This window comes from Kogia breviceps, chromosome 14 (genome assembly GCF_026419965.1).
Source record: "Kogia breviceps isolate mKogBre1 chromosome 14, mKogBre1 haplotype 1, whole genome shotgun sequence".
NCBI classification, from domain to species: domain Eukaryota; kingdom Metazoa; phylum Chordata; class Mammalia; order Artiodactyla; family Physeteridae; genus Kogia; species Kogia breviceps.
Window position 1 is genome coordinate 71958865 of NC_081323.1, and position 14197 is coordinate 71973061.

A 14197-nucleotide genomic window follows, 5' to 3' on the forward strand; every position below is an offset into this window, starting at 1 on the left:
CAGAGTCTCTATGGCTGCCCCAAGCAGCCAGTAATGGTTATCAGGCTAGACACAATGACCAAAGTGCTAGCTCATGCCCAGTAAGTGGAACTCAAACACCCACCAGTTAGGACATTATGTTGCCACTGGTCTCAGGTAGGAGCCTCAGAGACCACCCATCACATACAAGCCACACTTGATGGCACCTCAGTCTGGGATACAGTCAATTAACAATAGTTTTTGCCTTGTTGGCACGCATGAGACATTAGGGTGCAAAGAGATGGCAACATCCATTTGAAATAACAGAACGTGAGCTAAAGCCCGAACTGGCCAGCAACGGTACTTACATCCCAGATAGTAACTGTTGCCTTACAAACCAGTTAAGTAGCAAAGGAGCTGGTAGTTAAAGCTGAGCAAGTGTCCTCAGCTGAGGTTAGACCATCTTGTTTGTGATGCCAATTGTCTTACCTCTTCTTCAATCCATCAGTGAGAGAGAGATTCCCTCCCTAGACTAATGGGGTTGGCTGAACACACGACACTCTACACTGAAAGATGGGATGAACAGCAGTTTACAAGTCACATTTACCCACAGCCCAAGAGAGGACACCACTCACCATGCAGGGCCACGTGGGGGATTACACTTGGAACAGAGTGAACAAGTAGGGGCTTGGGAGGCAGACTTTGTAGTAACAAGAGGGTAGGGACAAGCCCTGGTTCCCACAGGAGGGTGTGATGGACTCGTTTGGATAATTCAGTGGGCTGATAGGGAACTGAAGCCTGCTACTCGGGAATAAACAGGCACTGTGTCTGGTTCCTATGATGAGAAGGATCATATAGCTAGGGGACCTTACATGTGGGAGAAGAGGTAGTGGGAAATTGCAGTTAGACCATTTGAGGCCCTCTCAATTTTACTAGATGTTAAGACAGCTCTCAATATTGAATTTTAATTTCAGGCCTCATGCCACAAGAAGTTATTAGAAAGTATTTCTTCCTTGAACTAATAATTGAGTTCAATAATGTCACAGGATACAAAATAAAGACAACAATCAATTGTATTTCTAGGTACTAGCAATGAACATGTGGACACCAAAAATTAAAACACATTTACAGTCACTAATAAAAATAAAATAATTAAGTGTAAATCTAACAAAACATGTCCAGGACTTGTATACTGAAAACTCTACAACAGTGGTAAAAGAAATCAAAGATCTAAATAAATGCAGAGATATACCACGTTCATGAATTGGAAGCCAAAGCATAGTAAACATGTTAATTCTCCCAAAATTGATAGATTTAATGCAATTCCTATCAAAACCCAGTAAGCCTTTTTTTGTAGATATAGGCAAGTTTATTCTAAAATTTTACGGAAAGATCAGGGAACTAAAATAGCTAAAACAATTTTGAAAAAAGTAATAAAATGGGAGCAATCAGTCCTCTCCATTTCAAAACTTATTATATAGCCGTAGTAACCAATACTGTGTAGTATTTGCAGAGGGATAGACACATAGATCAATGAACAGGGAATCCAGAAATAGTCCCACAAAAATATGCTCAACTGATTGCTTTTTTATAAATTTATTTATTTTATTTATTTATTATTTTTGGCTGTGTTGTGTCTCCGTTGCCACACGCGGGCTTTCTCCAGTTGTGGTGAGCAGGGGCTACTCTCCACTGCAGTGTGTGGGTTTCCCACTGTGGTGGCCTCTCCTGTTGCGGAGCATGGGCTCCAGGCATGCGGGCCTGTATAGTTGTGGCGCGCGGGCTCCAGAGCGCAGGCTCAGCAGTTGTGGTGCACGGGCCCAGTTGCTCCGCGGCATGTGGGATCCTCCCGGACTAGGGCTCGAACCCACGTCCTCTGCATTGGCAGGCAGATTCTTAACAACTGTGCTACCAGGGAAGCCCGCTCAACTGATTTTTGACAATTGTGCAAAAGCAGTTGAAAGCAGGAAAGATAGCCTTTTTAACAGGCCATAGCTGTCCGTGGAAAGCTTGTGAGGAAATCACAGGCCAAAAACTTGGAAAACTGGACCAGCCAAGAAGGAAGACAATGATTTGATTGAGGTTCTACCAGGTAGTGATGGGTGGGGAGGGATAATGTGCACGCAGCTCAGGATGAAAGCTGCAGGTGTTTATTTCATCTTTCTGAATTCAGCCTCTTCTCATTGATCCATCACAGGCTCTGGTGATTTTCCCATCAGCCCCACACTGCAAAGTCAGGTCACCCCTAACTGAGCATGTAGTGTTCCAGACAACATTAGCCTTCCCAATAGCAAAATTCTCAGGCTATACGAGGTAGCAAGATGGCCCTCAGTAGCTCCAAAGGTACAGCCTCCCGCGTTCAAGTCTGCCAGAAAAGAGAGCTCTTATAGACTCAACAACTCCCATTTAACTCCTGGGATTCATTCTGATTGGACCAACCTGGTCACCACCACCACATCACACACACACTCTTGAAATGTAGCTAGGGTGATTTTGTGTATGATTGGCCAGGCCTTGGTAAGGTTCCACCCCCAGTGTCAGGCACGGAGCCTTACCTGATCCATGTGGACTAAAAGGAGAATTTGGTTCTCCATAATAAACTCTGGTTGTTGTTATAGAAGAAAGAATACTGAATAGCCAAAGCAGCAAATGTCCACTCTAGCCTCTCAGGGAGAAGTTTCCTGGTTAAAGCCCAGCTATTTGTTCCCAATATTAACTATGTTCAACAGGGCTTTTAAACTCTAGTTTCTCTTTTCTTGACTTTATCAGAGGATGCAGATTACTTGTCAGTGAACTTTCGCTGGGACATTGTTCATGACTACCCCAGCGTAGTCTCATATTTGGAGGCATTATGCAGCTTAAGATGGCTAAGCTTGCCATTTCCAGATTCCACTCCTGTATCATAAAGTTCCAGCGCCTTGACCAGGAGCTCAAATGGAATGAGCTAGCCCTGCCTGCAGGAAGCCTCTGGGGTGACCCCTCAGTGAAAAACTGACCAAAGTCCTCCGAATCACCAGTTTTTCTGAATCAAACTCTCAGCAAAGATCAGAGTGTTCTTTGCTCATCAAACAAGAGAGGAAGAAGTCTCCACCTTCTTCTAGTCCCTCAGCCTCACCATCCAGACCTATGGAATTGATGTCTTATACTACTACTTGCTGTTGACCCACTGTTTTTGCCCACTGACACCCATGGAATGTGTACACTGCCAAGTTGGGAGACTATGCGTGTTCACTGGTTTGCATTACCCTCTTGGCAAAGGACCACTCAAAGAAAGTGGTGTATTTCATCTCATCACCACTCCCCCTGGCAAAACTCCCTAACCTCAGCCTTCCCCACTGTCATTTCTACTTTGGGTATCAATGGGCTCTTGTTCCTCCTTGAATACTAAGCAAGGATTTGATAACTGATCTTCCCCAAGATATGTGTACTGGGTTTTTGTTGTCGTTTGTTTACTTTGCTTGTGTGTGTGTGTGTGTAAGACTCAAGGTCCTTCAAGTTTGAGTATATCCATTCTCTGCTCCTGACAGATAATGAAATGGAACATGCAAACACACTTTAAAAATTTGATTTAGAAAATGTTTTATTGGTGGCGCAGTGGCTGGGAGTCTGCCTGCCAATGAGGGGGACACGGGTTCGAGCCCTGGTCCGGGAAGATCCCACATGCCGCAGAGCAACTAAGCCCGTGCGCCACAACTACTGAAGCCTGCATGCCTAGAGCCCGTGCTCTGCAGCAGGAGAGGCCACCGCAGTGAGAAGCCTGCACACCCTATGCACTGCAATGAACAGTAGTCCCTGCTCGCTGCAACTGGAGAGAGCCCGCGTGCAGCAACAAAGACCCAACGCAGCCAAAAATTAAAAAAAAAAAAGTTTAAAAAAAGTTTTATAATAAGTCTAGTACAAAATATATGAACATCTTGAATATGTATCATAGTGAAACAAACACACATGAACCTACCTCAGCTTTAGAAATTACTGAAGTGTCTATATACTCCTTCCCCATTCCCTTTCCCTCGAGTGTCCTACCCTCCTCCCTAACGGTCACAAAGAGCCTAACTTCTGTTTTTCTCCACTCATTCCTTTACTTTTCTGTGTATTATTACCATATATGTTGTTTTTCTAAATAACATTAGTTTTGCTTGAACTTTACAAAAATGTTATCTATTTCTTCTTTCACCGAATATCATGTTTTTGAAATTCAGACACTGATGCTTGTAACTGGTAGCTCTAGTTTGTTCATTTTCACTGCTACATAGTTTTCCATTGTATTCGTTTTCCACATATTCCTTACCTCACAGCATTTCAAAGGCGATTATGTGTGCAAAGCTCTTCACCCAGTTCCTGGGGTAGAGTCGGCACTCAGTAAATACTTGTTCAATTACTGAATGAGACTGAGCCCCAGCTGACTGTAACACTGACTCTTGTTTTTCCGGCTGGATTCTCTGCCCTTCGCCCCAGTGCTGAGGATCCTTCCAGCTCTTCCGCTGAGTTAACTACAGTTATAAAATTTCGTGACGGGCTCCCCTGGTGGAACAGTGGTTGGGAGTCCGCCTGGATGCAGGGGATACGGGTTCGTGCCCCGGTCCGGGAAGATACCACCTGCCGCGGAGCGGCTGGGCCCGTGAGCCATGGCCGCTGAGCCTGCGCGTCCGGCGCCTGTGCTCCGCAACGGGAGAGGCCACAGCAGTGAGAGGCCCGCGTACCAAAAAAAAAAAAAAAAAAATGTCGTGACTAGCATATAAGAAACCCAGTGGCCTCTCAGAGCAACTAAGACTACAATTCCCGGAGAGCATTGCGGTGCTCCCTTGCGTCAACTTCAGTTTACTTTCTCCCTCCGAGAACTTCCGGGTTATGTGGGCGGGGCCAAGGGAGTTGTCCAATGGGAACCTCCGCGGGCTGATGCGGTGGGGAAATTGTCCAATGAGAGTCTCCGCAAAGGCGCCAATCAGGGGGAAGGTTGCTGAGGCAGCCGCCGTGGGCGGCGTCACTGAGCCGCGCCAGCTGAGCCTTGTAGAGCCCACTCCTTCTTGTCCGGGGCTCGCTCCTTCTCCCGGCGTCCGTCGACCCCGCTTCCATGTCACCGGTGGACGCAGCACCCCGAAACCTTCACGCCCATGGCCGCTAGCCTGAGGAGGCCCTCTTTCACCGCCTGTTCTTCCCCTACCGACACGGACGACGAGGGCGTGCGCGGCACTTGCGAAGATGCTTCTATATGCAAGAGGTGACTGCCTGGCGTGGGGTTAGGGTCTGGCATCCCCGGGGGGCTGGGGCCTAGGTGGGAGGCGGGCCTGTGTCTAAGGAATACGCTTTTACGCTAGAAATCAGCCGTCAACTCGTGCGACATCTGTGAAATGCTCAGAGCAGGCATTCATCTACTTAACTCATAACTATCTAATTTTTGCTGTGGGCCAGGCACGGTACAAGCCCGCGGATACCGTGCCTGGGATACGGCGCTGAACCAGGCAGACGTGGACTTGGCCTTCTCGGAGCCAAAGTCTTTCTGGAAACACACCTGAAGTGAGTAATGACTGCAGTTTTGATAGGTTATGGGGAGAAGTGCAGGTTCTCCCTCTTTTGTAGCTTACATTCCATTGGGACTTGGCGTGATCCCCATTGTGCACCTGAAACACAGGTCAGTTAAGGGGGGAAATGACCTGTCCAGGGTCACATAATATTTGTGTGCAGAGCCAGTATTTTCCAGAGCGCTTTCCTGTGTGCTATTGGAGTCTGCACTTTTGCGGGTGTAGTGGGGGCTATGTGGGGGGCCGTTGCGAGCACAGGTATGTGTCACGTACCTGAAAGCATGAAAAAGAAAGCATGAGACTTGAGTGTATGCCACTCATTCATTCATTCAACAAAAATTATTGAGGGATTCCGTGGTAGTCCAGTGGTTAGGACTCTGCACTTTCACTGCCAAGGGCGCGGGTTCAGTCCCTGGTCAGGGAACTGAGATCCCACAAGTCTGGCGGGGAGGCCAAAAACAAAAACAAAAAAACCCCCAAATTATGGAGAGCTTACTTCCTTTTGGCTGGTTGGTGGGGATTCAGTGATTGAGAACACATGGCGAAGACTGACGTGGTGTCTGAACTCACCCCCTAGCTGGAAAAGACAGGAAACAAATAATTACCCAGGAAGTAATATAATTACAATTTTGTGTTGAATGCTGAGAAATACAGTGCGACATTATAGTTTGAAATTTAGTTGCTAATGTTTGAGCTGAGAACAGATGACTTTAAAAAAAGAAAGAAAATAGGGATATAGGAGGGTGTTCAGGCAGGTCAAGGAAGGAGTATGGACTGTTTGAGGAACTGAATGAATGCCTTGGAAGCTGCGGCCTTGTAGGGACCTGGTGGGAGAAACAAGTTTTGGGTTAAGGCTTGAACTTTTTGTAGGTCTTGGGGACTAAGCATAGTGATTCAGAGCATGGACTCTGGAGCCAGACTGTCAAGCTGGGCCATTCACTAGCTGCGTAAACTTGGGCAGGTTACTAAATCACTGTGTCTCAGTCTCTTGATCTTGAAAGTGGGGATGAAAATAATACCCACTTCATAGGTGCTTGTAAAGATGAAATGATATTAAATATTAGTAAAGCACTTAGTGTAGTGTCTGGCGTGTAGTACGTGTTAGTGGTGGTTGATTAAATAAATAGATAAATACATTCATAAGTATTAAAGGCTTGAAGGCAGTCCCTGGTGAAATTTGTGAACTTAAGTGAATTATACCCAACTGTGTTTCTTCTCCAGCTTTTGATCTTGATTGACCACATCTGTAGCATTATTGAATTAGAAGCAGTTTTTCTCGGATTTGGCTGCTGTTTGCTAAGAGAATCAGAAGTGCCGTCAGAATTACTAGAGAGAAATAAAATACTTTTCAGTAGCACATTAGGGCTAGGTTTACTTAATATTTATTGGTAACACTTGGCTCATTTAATATTTGTTGGTAACATTTTTGGCCAACTTGCCTACATAAAGCAAATTAGGTACTGTATGTAAAATAGATAACTAATAAGAACCTACTGTCTAGCACAGGGAACTCTACTCAATACTCTGTAACGACCTGTATGGGAAAAGAATCTTAAAAAGGAGTAGATATGTGTATATGTATAACTGATTCACTTTGCTGTACAGCAGAAACTAACACAACATTGTAAATCAGCTACAATAAAAATTAATTTAAGAAAATAAAGCAAATTAGCTGGGAAATAGTTCAGACACAAAAGTACAGAGAAATAGTATAACCAGAGCATGCCTTTCCTTGACTCTCTGTTGGATGGTTTTTATAATTTCACCTCTTCTCTGCCTCAGTTTCCAATGCACTTGGTGTCTTCAGGCATCTCAACGTCGTAGGGGAAGTTTGGGTTTGGAACTGCAGAGCATCTAAGGCAGTAGTTCCCAGCCCAAACTGCACACCAGCATAGCCTTTGGAGCTTTTAAAAGAAACACAGATACTCAGGGTCGACTCTAGATCCACTGAATCAGAATCTTCTGGGATAGGTTCCCGGGCCGTAAAAACCAGACATGTTTGCCATCTGGATGCATTTCATCAAAGCTTTTTTTGCACTGGGTTTTCTCTATGTGGAAAAAACATGCAAAGAGAAGGTGAGAATCCATAAGTTAATGTTTTAAGATATTTTGCAGGATTTAATGACTTTCAAGTTCTGTTGATACTGTGACCTGCACTTTCACTGTAACATATGAAACCCTTAAGTCTTGTCAAAAAGTCATCTTAGGGGCTTCCCTGGTGGCGCAGTGGTTGAGAGTCCACCTGCCGATGCAGAGGACACGGGTTCGAGCCCCTGTCAGGGAGGATCCCACATGCCGCGGAGCGGCTAGGCCCGTGAGCCATGGGCGCTGAGCCTGCGCTCCGCAATGGGAGAGGCCACGATGGTGAGAGGCCCGCGTACCACAAAAAAAAAAAAAAAAAAAAAAAAAAAAAAAATCATCTTATTAAATAGGGATTCCTTGTGTGAATTGTAGGCATGTTACTCTCTTTCTGCCTTAGTTTTCTTATCTTTATAATGGGGATAATAATGGTAACTTGCCTTTTAGATGTGAGGATTAAATGAGATAATCCATGCACAAGATCTGGCATGAAGTGAAGCCTTCAATAAATTCTTATTGTTATTTTGATTTTTCCTCCAGTCTGAATATTATTTGTTTGAAGTTACTGAAATAGCTGTGGGTCAGGCTGGTTCCTGCCGCCACGAGTTACGGCTGTAAGATCCCTAAAATAATGTTCAAAAAGCTGATTAGCTCCCCAGGGCTCCTACAGTTCTGTTATTTCTGTTTTAATTTGCTCCCTCGTTTTCGTTCAGAGCCCTTCTGCAGGTAATAACGCTGTTATCGGTCTCAGAGGGTTGTTGTGAGGCTTAAATGTGGAGTGCTTCCAGGAGTGCTTGGCACACAGTAGGTGTTCAGAATTGGTAGTTGTTGTCGTCATCACTGCCCCATTGTCACCAAATCATCATCGTCATCACCACAGACTACATCACTCCTACAGTCCAACAGTTAGAACGCTTCTGATTGGATAGATTAGGTTTATGCCTCATAACTCCCATTTGATTCAACAGCTATCTATAGTGTACTTACCAGAATGGCTAACTCACCCCACTCCCCAGTCCTCCTTATCTCCCCCATCACGCTGTACTCCTAAGTCAGTTCCCCACTCTTTTTTACCCTTGATCGCACCCCTCCTGCAACCCCCACTGTGCCCTCTGAAATTACCACTCCATAACTGCCGCCCCCACCCCCACCCCCGCCTCTATTTCCTTAGGCTCTCTTTAGTCATTTCCTCCCTCTCTTTGTATTGACGCCACAGGCCCTTCCCTGGGGATATCCTTTTCTTGAAGCCAAGTCATGCCTCTGTTTTCTCATACCCTGGATATCCTAGAATCAGGAGGGTCAAAATTTGTGTCCTCACTGCCCTTTGTTCCCTCACCCCATTTCTTTGAGGCCCACGTCCCCAGCATCCTCTCCTCCATGTTACTGTTTTTTTACCCTCTGCCGGTTATTCACCTAATTCATTGATGACTTGGGTATTTGGCCCACAGGCCTTACTCTCTGCCTCAGTTCTCGCCATCATCCTAGTTGACTTCCTGGCGTGCACGTGGAGGACGCAGTGTACACGCGGGAGCACCCATTTTCTTGAACACCTCATCTGTGGTGATGACCTCTGCTCGCCCACCTCTGTCACCATTCCCGCCACGATGCCCTGGATTTCCGTCCCGGTGCTGCATGCACCACCCCACAGATGGACAGTGCAGCACCCTTCAACCCCAGTCTCTTCTTTCCCGCACGCTTGATCAGTTGTTTCTGCTCTGCCCTCAGCATCTTTCTCCTCAGGACCTCCATGGTTTTCTCCAGCCTTTAGACACTTCCCTATAGGCTGCCACCTCTTAGCTGAGCTTCGAGTTCATAGTCCATCCTTCAGTAGTTCTCTTGGCAATGGCTTTATCTCCCTTGCCCTTAATCCTAGTAAACCCAGACCCTGGTTGAACCAGACTCTCCGTTTTCACCCGGAATACTGGTGGTAGAAATCACACAGCAGGGTGGCTTCGTACTGCTGTGATTTCGTGTCAGCCAGCCTCACCTGTGCCCTTACAGGACCAGCTCATTCCAGCGTGATTCTCTGGCTAGCTCACTTTCCTATTCTCCAGTGTTTTGAGTGTAAAATTCGTAATAAAAATGAAACATTAAAAAGTGGATAGACATTTTATGTTAGAATTGCCTTATTTTCCAGTCAGTGGGAAGTTTTCTTTTTCATCTATGAATTTGAAACTTTAAAGTCATTAATCTTGGGAAAGCGGGTGAAAGCCCCGAGGTAAAATAGGAGGCTCCTTTTATTTTTTTTTAATTTTTTATTTTTTTGTGATACGCGGGCCTCTCACTGTTGTGGCCTCTCCCGTTGCGGAGCACAGGCTCCGGACGCGCAGGCTCAGCGGCCATGGCTCACGGACCCAGCCGCTCGGCGGCATGTGGGATCCTCCCAGACCGGGGCACGAACCCGCGTCCCCTGCATCAGCAGGCGAACTCTCAACCACTGCGCCACCAGGGAAGCCCAGGAGGCTCCTTTTAAGTTAAGGGAGCTTTGGGGCCTATCCGTAAGGGGTGTTAGAAAGAACTTACAGGATTTGGGCTTCAGTTGGGTAATTTGGGGGAGGGTTTAAGGAAGCAGGGATTTGCCCGGGTTTGGGTGCTCACAGGAGGCGGGGACAATTTTGTGATTGGGTAGCTCAGTCTTTTCTAGGAGGAGGTGTGTCTGACTTTTCTAGAGTCAGACACTCTGTGATTTGTGAAGAAGCCACGGTTGCTCATCTCAGCCAGGAGAGGGAGTGTTTGGGACCCTGTGGCTGGCATGATGACCTTGGTTTTGTCTGTTGGACAAAATTATGAAGGGGTCCTGTTTTGTCTCAATTCATTGCTCTTTCAGTGCAACCTTGCGCTGCTGGTCCTGCGAGATTGTTTCAGTCCAGCAGAAGGACAGCGTGGCCTCTGTGAGCACCAGGCAAGCATCTAACTGCAGTGTACCAGGCCAACTCCTAGCGGTCAGCACTGGTTTTCTTATTTTCACAGGGGAGGAGAGGTGAGTCTTAAAAAGACGAATAGGTGTTTACCAGGCAGAAGAAAAGAGCAGGAGCCAAAGAACATAGAGATTGAAGCTCTTGAGGTTGAAGTGGTAGGGGAACTTGACCTTGGATGGGCGCTGGGTAGCAAGAGAGAATTCCGGAGAGGTTGTCAGAGAGCAAAATGGGGAAGGTCCCAAGGGCTTTTAAGTTGGGGAACTGACATGATTTGGGTTTGTGTTTTAGAAAAATCCCCAGCAGCTGTGCAGCACATGGGCTGGTGACAAAGGGAAAGTCTGTTCCCTTTTCCTTCCCGACGGCCACAGCCCTGGCTCACCTGATCTGTTGTGACCCGTCCTTATTGTTCTACCTGCTTCTAGTCTGGCCATCTCCCCTGTCCAAGTGTTTATGCCGTGGCCAGGGCGATTTTTTCAGAACCACAAATCTTATCCTGTCACTTTGCTACTTGACACTCTTTGACTCTCCATCGGCCACAAGATAAATAGCGACACACCTCACCTTTCTTGATCTGATCATGCTACCCTGGATCTGATCCTTGCCAGCTGGAAATCTCCATTTGGATTTCTCAGAATGATCTCAGATTCATTATTTCCAAAACTGCGCTCAAGATCACCTTCCTGAATTTTCCTCTACACCACACACCCCCCAACTCAGTGGGTGATGCCATTGTCCCCTCAGAGTAAAAAAGGTAGGAGTCATCGTGGAGCTGCCCTTTCACTTACCCGCTGTGTGCTCAATCACCCAGACCTTAGATTGTGTCTGCAAAATGTTTCTGGAATCTACCTCCTTTTCTCCACCTCTGCGGCTGCCATCTCAGTCCACAGTCAGGTCATCCATGGTCTGAGCCGTGACACTCATCTGCCAGCTGAGCTCCCCAATCATGCTTACCCCCCCCAAGTCCAATTCTCACATTGAAGCCAGAGGCTTGCAAAAGGCACGTGGGCCTTGTCACTCCCTAGTTTAATGGCTTCTTGTTGCTGTTAGAAAAAGAGCGAAGTTTCTCACATGGTCCGCCTGGCCCTGGCTGCTCTGTCCGGCTTCCCCCCACTCTTCCCTTCTCGCCACCGTCCTCTCAGTTCCTCAGGCGAGCCCTGTGCCTGTCTTTCCTGGGGCCTTTCAGCAGGCCGTTTCCCTCCCGAAATGCTTTCTCCCACTCTTCCTTGTCTGATCAGCTCCATGTCATCCCTCAGACTGATGTTTTCATTTGATATTCGTTATTGAGACCCTTCTCAATTTATGGAGGCCCTGTTCTAGTGTGGATGCAGAAGTGAATGAAACAGACAAAAGCGGAGCTCTCATGGGGCATGTATTCCAGTGGAGGAAGCAGCCAGGAAGCAAACGAGCAACATATCTGGCGCGTGAGATGGTGGGCGATGCTGTAGGAATGTTGGAAGGCCACGTGAGCCAGGATGGCCAGGGGCGGCCCCATCGAGAAGGTCAGTGCTGGGGAGGGAGTGGGCTTCTGGGGAAACCATGTCCCAGGAAGAGTACAAAGGCCTTGTGAGGCAGGAGCTGGCCCCGCCTGTGCCAGGAGCTGCAAGGCCTGCTGAGTGAGGGGGAGAGGAGCTCTTTTTAGGACACAGCTTTTACTCTGAGTGAGATGGGAGCCGCTGGGGGACTTGGAAGACGAAGGTGACCTGACTTGAGTTTGAACAGGATCCCTTCAGCGTCTCTGTTGAGAACAGACTGGAGGGGGCAGCATGGAGGCAGGGAGATCTGCTCTCAGAATATCCCAAGTCAGAGATGCTGGGGGCTTGGATCAGGATGGTAGCGGTGGAGGTGCTGGGAATCCGTTAGATTCTGGATACACTGTGAAAGTCAAGCTGATAGAATGTCCTGACCAATTGGATGTGTGGTGAGGAGTCAAAGATGACGCCAAGATTTTTGGCTTATCGCAGATGTGGCTCCTTCCAGGAGGCCTCTTTGGCCCCTGCAGACAAGACGTAGCCTCTGTTCCGTGTTCTTATAACGCTCCGTGCGTCTCCTTTGTGGGCATCAGCCCAGTTGTAGTTCAGACATGCTGTTTAATGTCTGTCCCTCCGACCAGAATGAAAACAACACAAAGCAGGGACCTGTCTACCTTAGTGCCATTCGCATTGTAGACACACAATAATTATCTGTCGGAGGGCTAAATTGATTAGAGCCGAATGCAAATGCTTGATTATATTTCCTGATGAAGTCTTAAAAATTCTGGTTTTCTGTTTAACTGGTTTTCAGTGGTCCGTATGTGTTAGGAGCCAGACTAGGGGCTGTAAGGCTGAAATTCCACTGTGCAAATAATAGAAGTTCATCTGATTTCTCAACCGAATCGACAGATGTCCCCTGCTACCCCGTCATGAAAGCAGGACACAGGATCACCTCTCAGGGAAAGCCAGCGTTTTCCCAAGGGCCCTGGCCTCTCAGCACACTGATTGCATCTTCACAGCTATGCCCCAGAGAGCAGGCCTAAGATTTTGATCTGAATTATTTTGAAGGCAGGTGCCAAGGTACTTTCCACTCCCAGAGAAGACATGTCACTTTAGAACTAGAACATACTGTGGAGGATACCAACCTTGCCCATCAGAGAGGTCAAATAAACTGTGGGTGTTTTATCGCTCCCATTTTTTTTTTTTTTTTTAATAAAAGGAAAACATTAGAGTTTGGAAAATATTTGCGTAAGGTAGTGATCTTAGATCTCAAATAGTAATATCACATCTCTCTTAAAAGCTTAATTTTTTGGGCTTCCCTGGTGGCGCAGTGGTTGAGAGTCCGCCTGACAATGCAGGGGACGCGGGTTCGTGCCCGGGTCTGGGAAGATCCCACATGCCGCGGAGCGGCTGGGCCCGTGAGCCATGGCCGCTGGGCCTGTGCATCCGGAGCCTGTGCTCCGCAACCGGAGAGGCCACAACAGTGACAGGCCTGCGTACCGCAAAAAAAAAAAAAAAAAAAAAGCTTAATTTTTTAAATGAGAAAGGTGAATACAGTTGACTCTTGAGCAAGATGGGTTTGAACTGCACAGGTCCACTTATGCAGGGAGAGTGTTTTTTCATTAAATACAGTTCTGCACGATCCAAAGTTGTCAGATCTGCAGATGCGGAACCGAGGATACAGAGAGCCAACTGTAAAGCTATACCTGGATTTTCTACTGCATGGGGGTCAGCACCCCTAACCTCCACGTTGTTCAAGGGTCAACTGTACTTTTTCCCCCACTCAAGAGCCTACTGTGAACATATTGTACCTGTAATTTCACCCAGATCTGCCTCATTCTTTTTATTGGCTGCAAGAGTATTCTGCAGCATGGTTGTACATTATTTGACCGTTCTTCTTTGGTCAACATTTAGGTGGTTATGATTTTGCTCTTAAAATCGTGCTGTGATGAGCATCTTTGCACACGTGTTTGAGTTTTTCCATGAGACAGGTTTCAGGGGAGAAGCTTCTGCAAGATGGTCCTCCAAGGAGGTGATAATCCATTTCCATTCTTATCTATGGTGGATGGAGATGCTAATCATGGAACATTCTCAGTCTCTTAGATTGTTCACCAACTGGCAGGTGGAAGATAACACCTATTCTTAATTTGTATTCCTAAAATCACGAGTGAGACCAAGCATTTTTTGTCTGCTCACACACTCATCGGTATTTTCTGTGTGAATCCTCTCTCCCATGTTGCTGTCCTACTGGGTT

The 14197-nt window shown here is 46.9% G+C and overlaps 1 protein-coding gene across 1 annotated transcript in view; it reads left to right on the forward strand.

Moving 5' to 3' along the window:
- The first annotated feature begins 4902 nt into the window (after positions 1-4902).
- The window catches only part of LCMT1 (leucine carboxyl methyltransferase 1), a 56358-nt gene continuing 47063 nt past the window's right edge, over positions 4903-14197 (forward strand). The window contains exon 1 of the mRNA XM_059037082.2: positions 4903-5176. Coding sequence (XP_058893065.1) covers positions 5070-5176 — 107 coding nt within the window. The 5' untranslated portion in view covers positions 4903-5069. The remainder of the gene's footprint in view (positions 5177-14197) is intronic.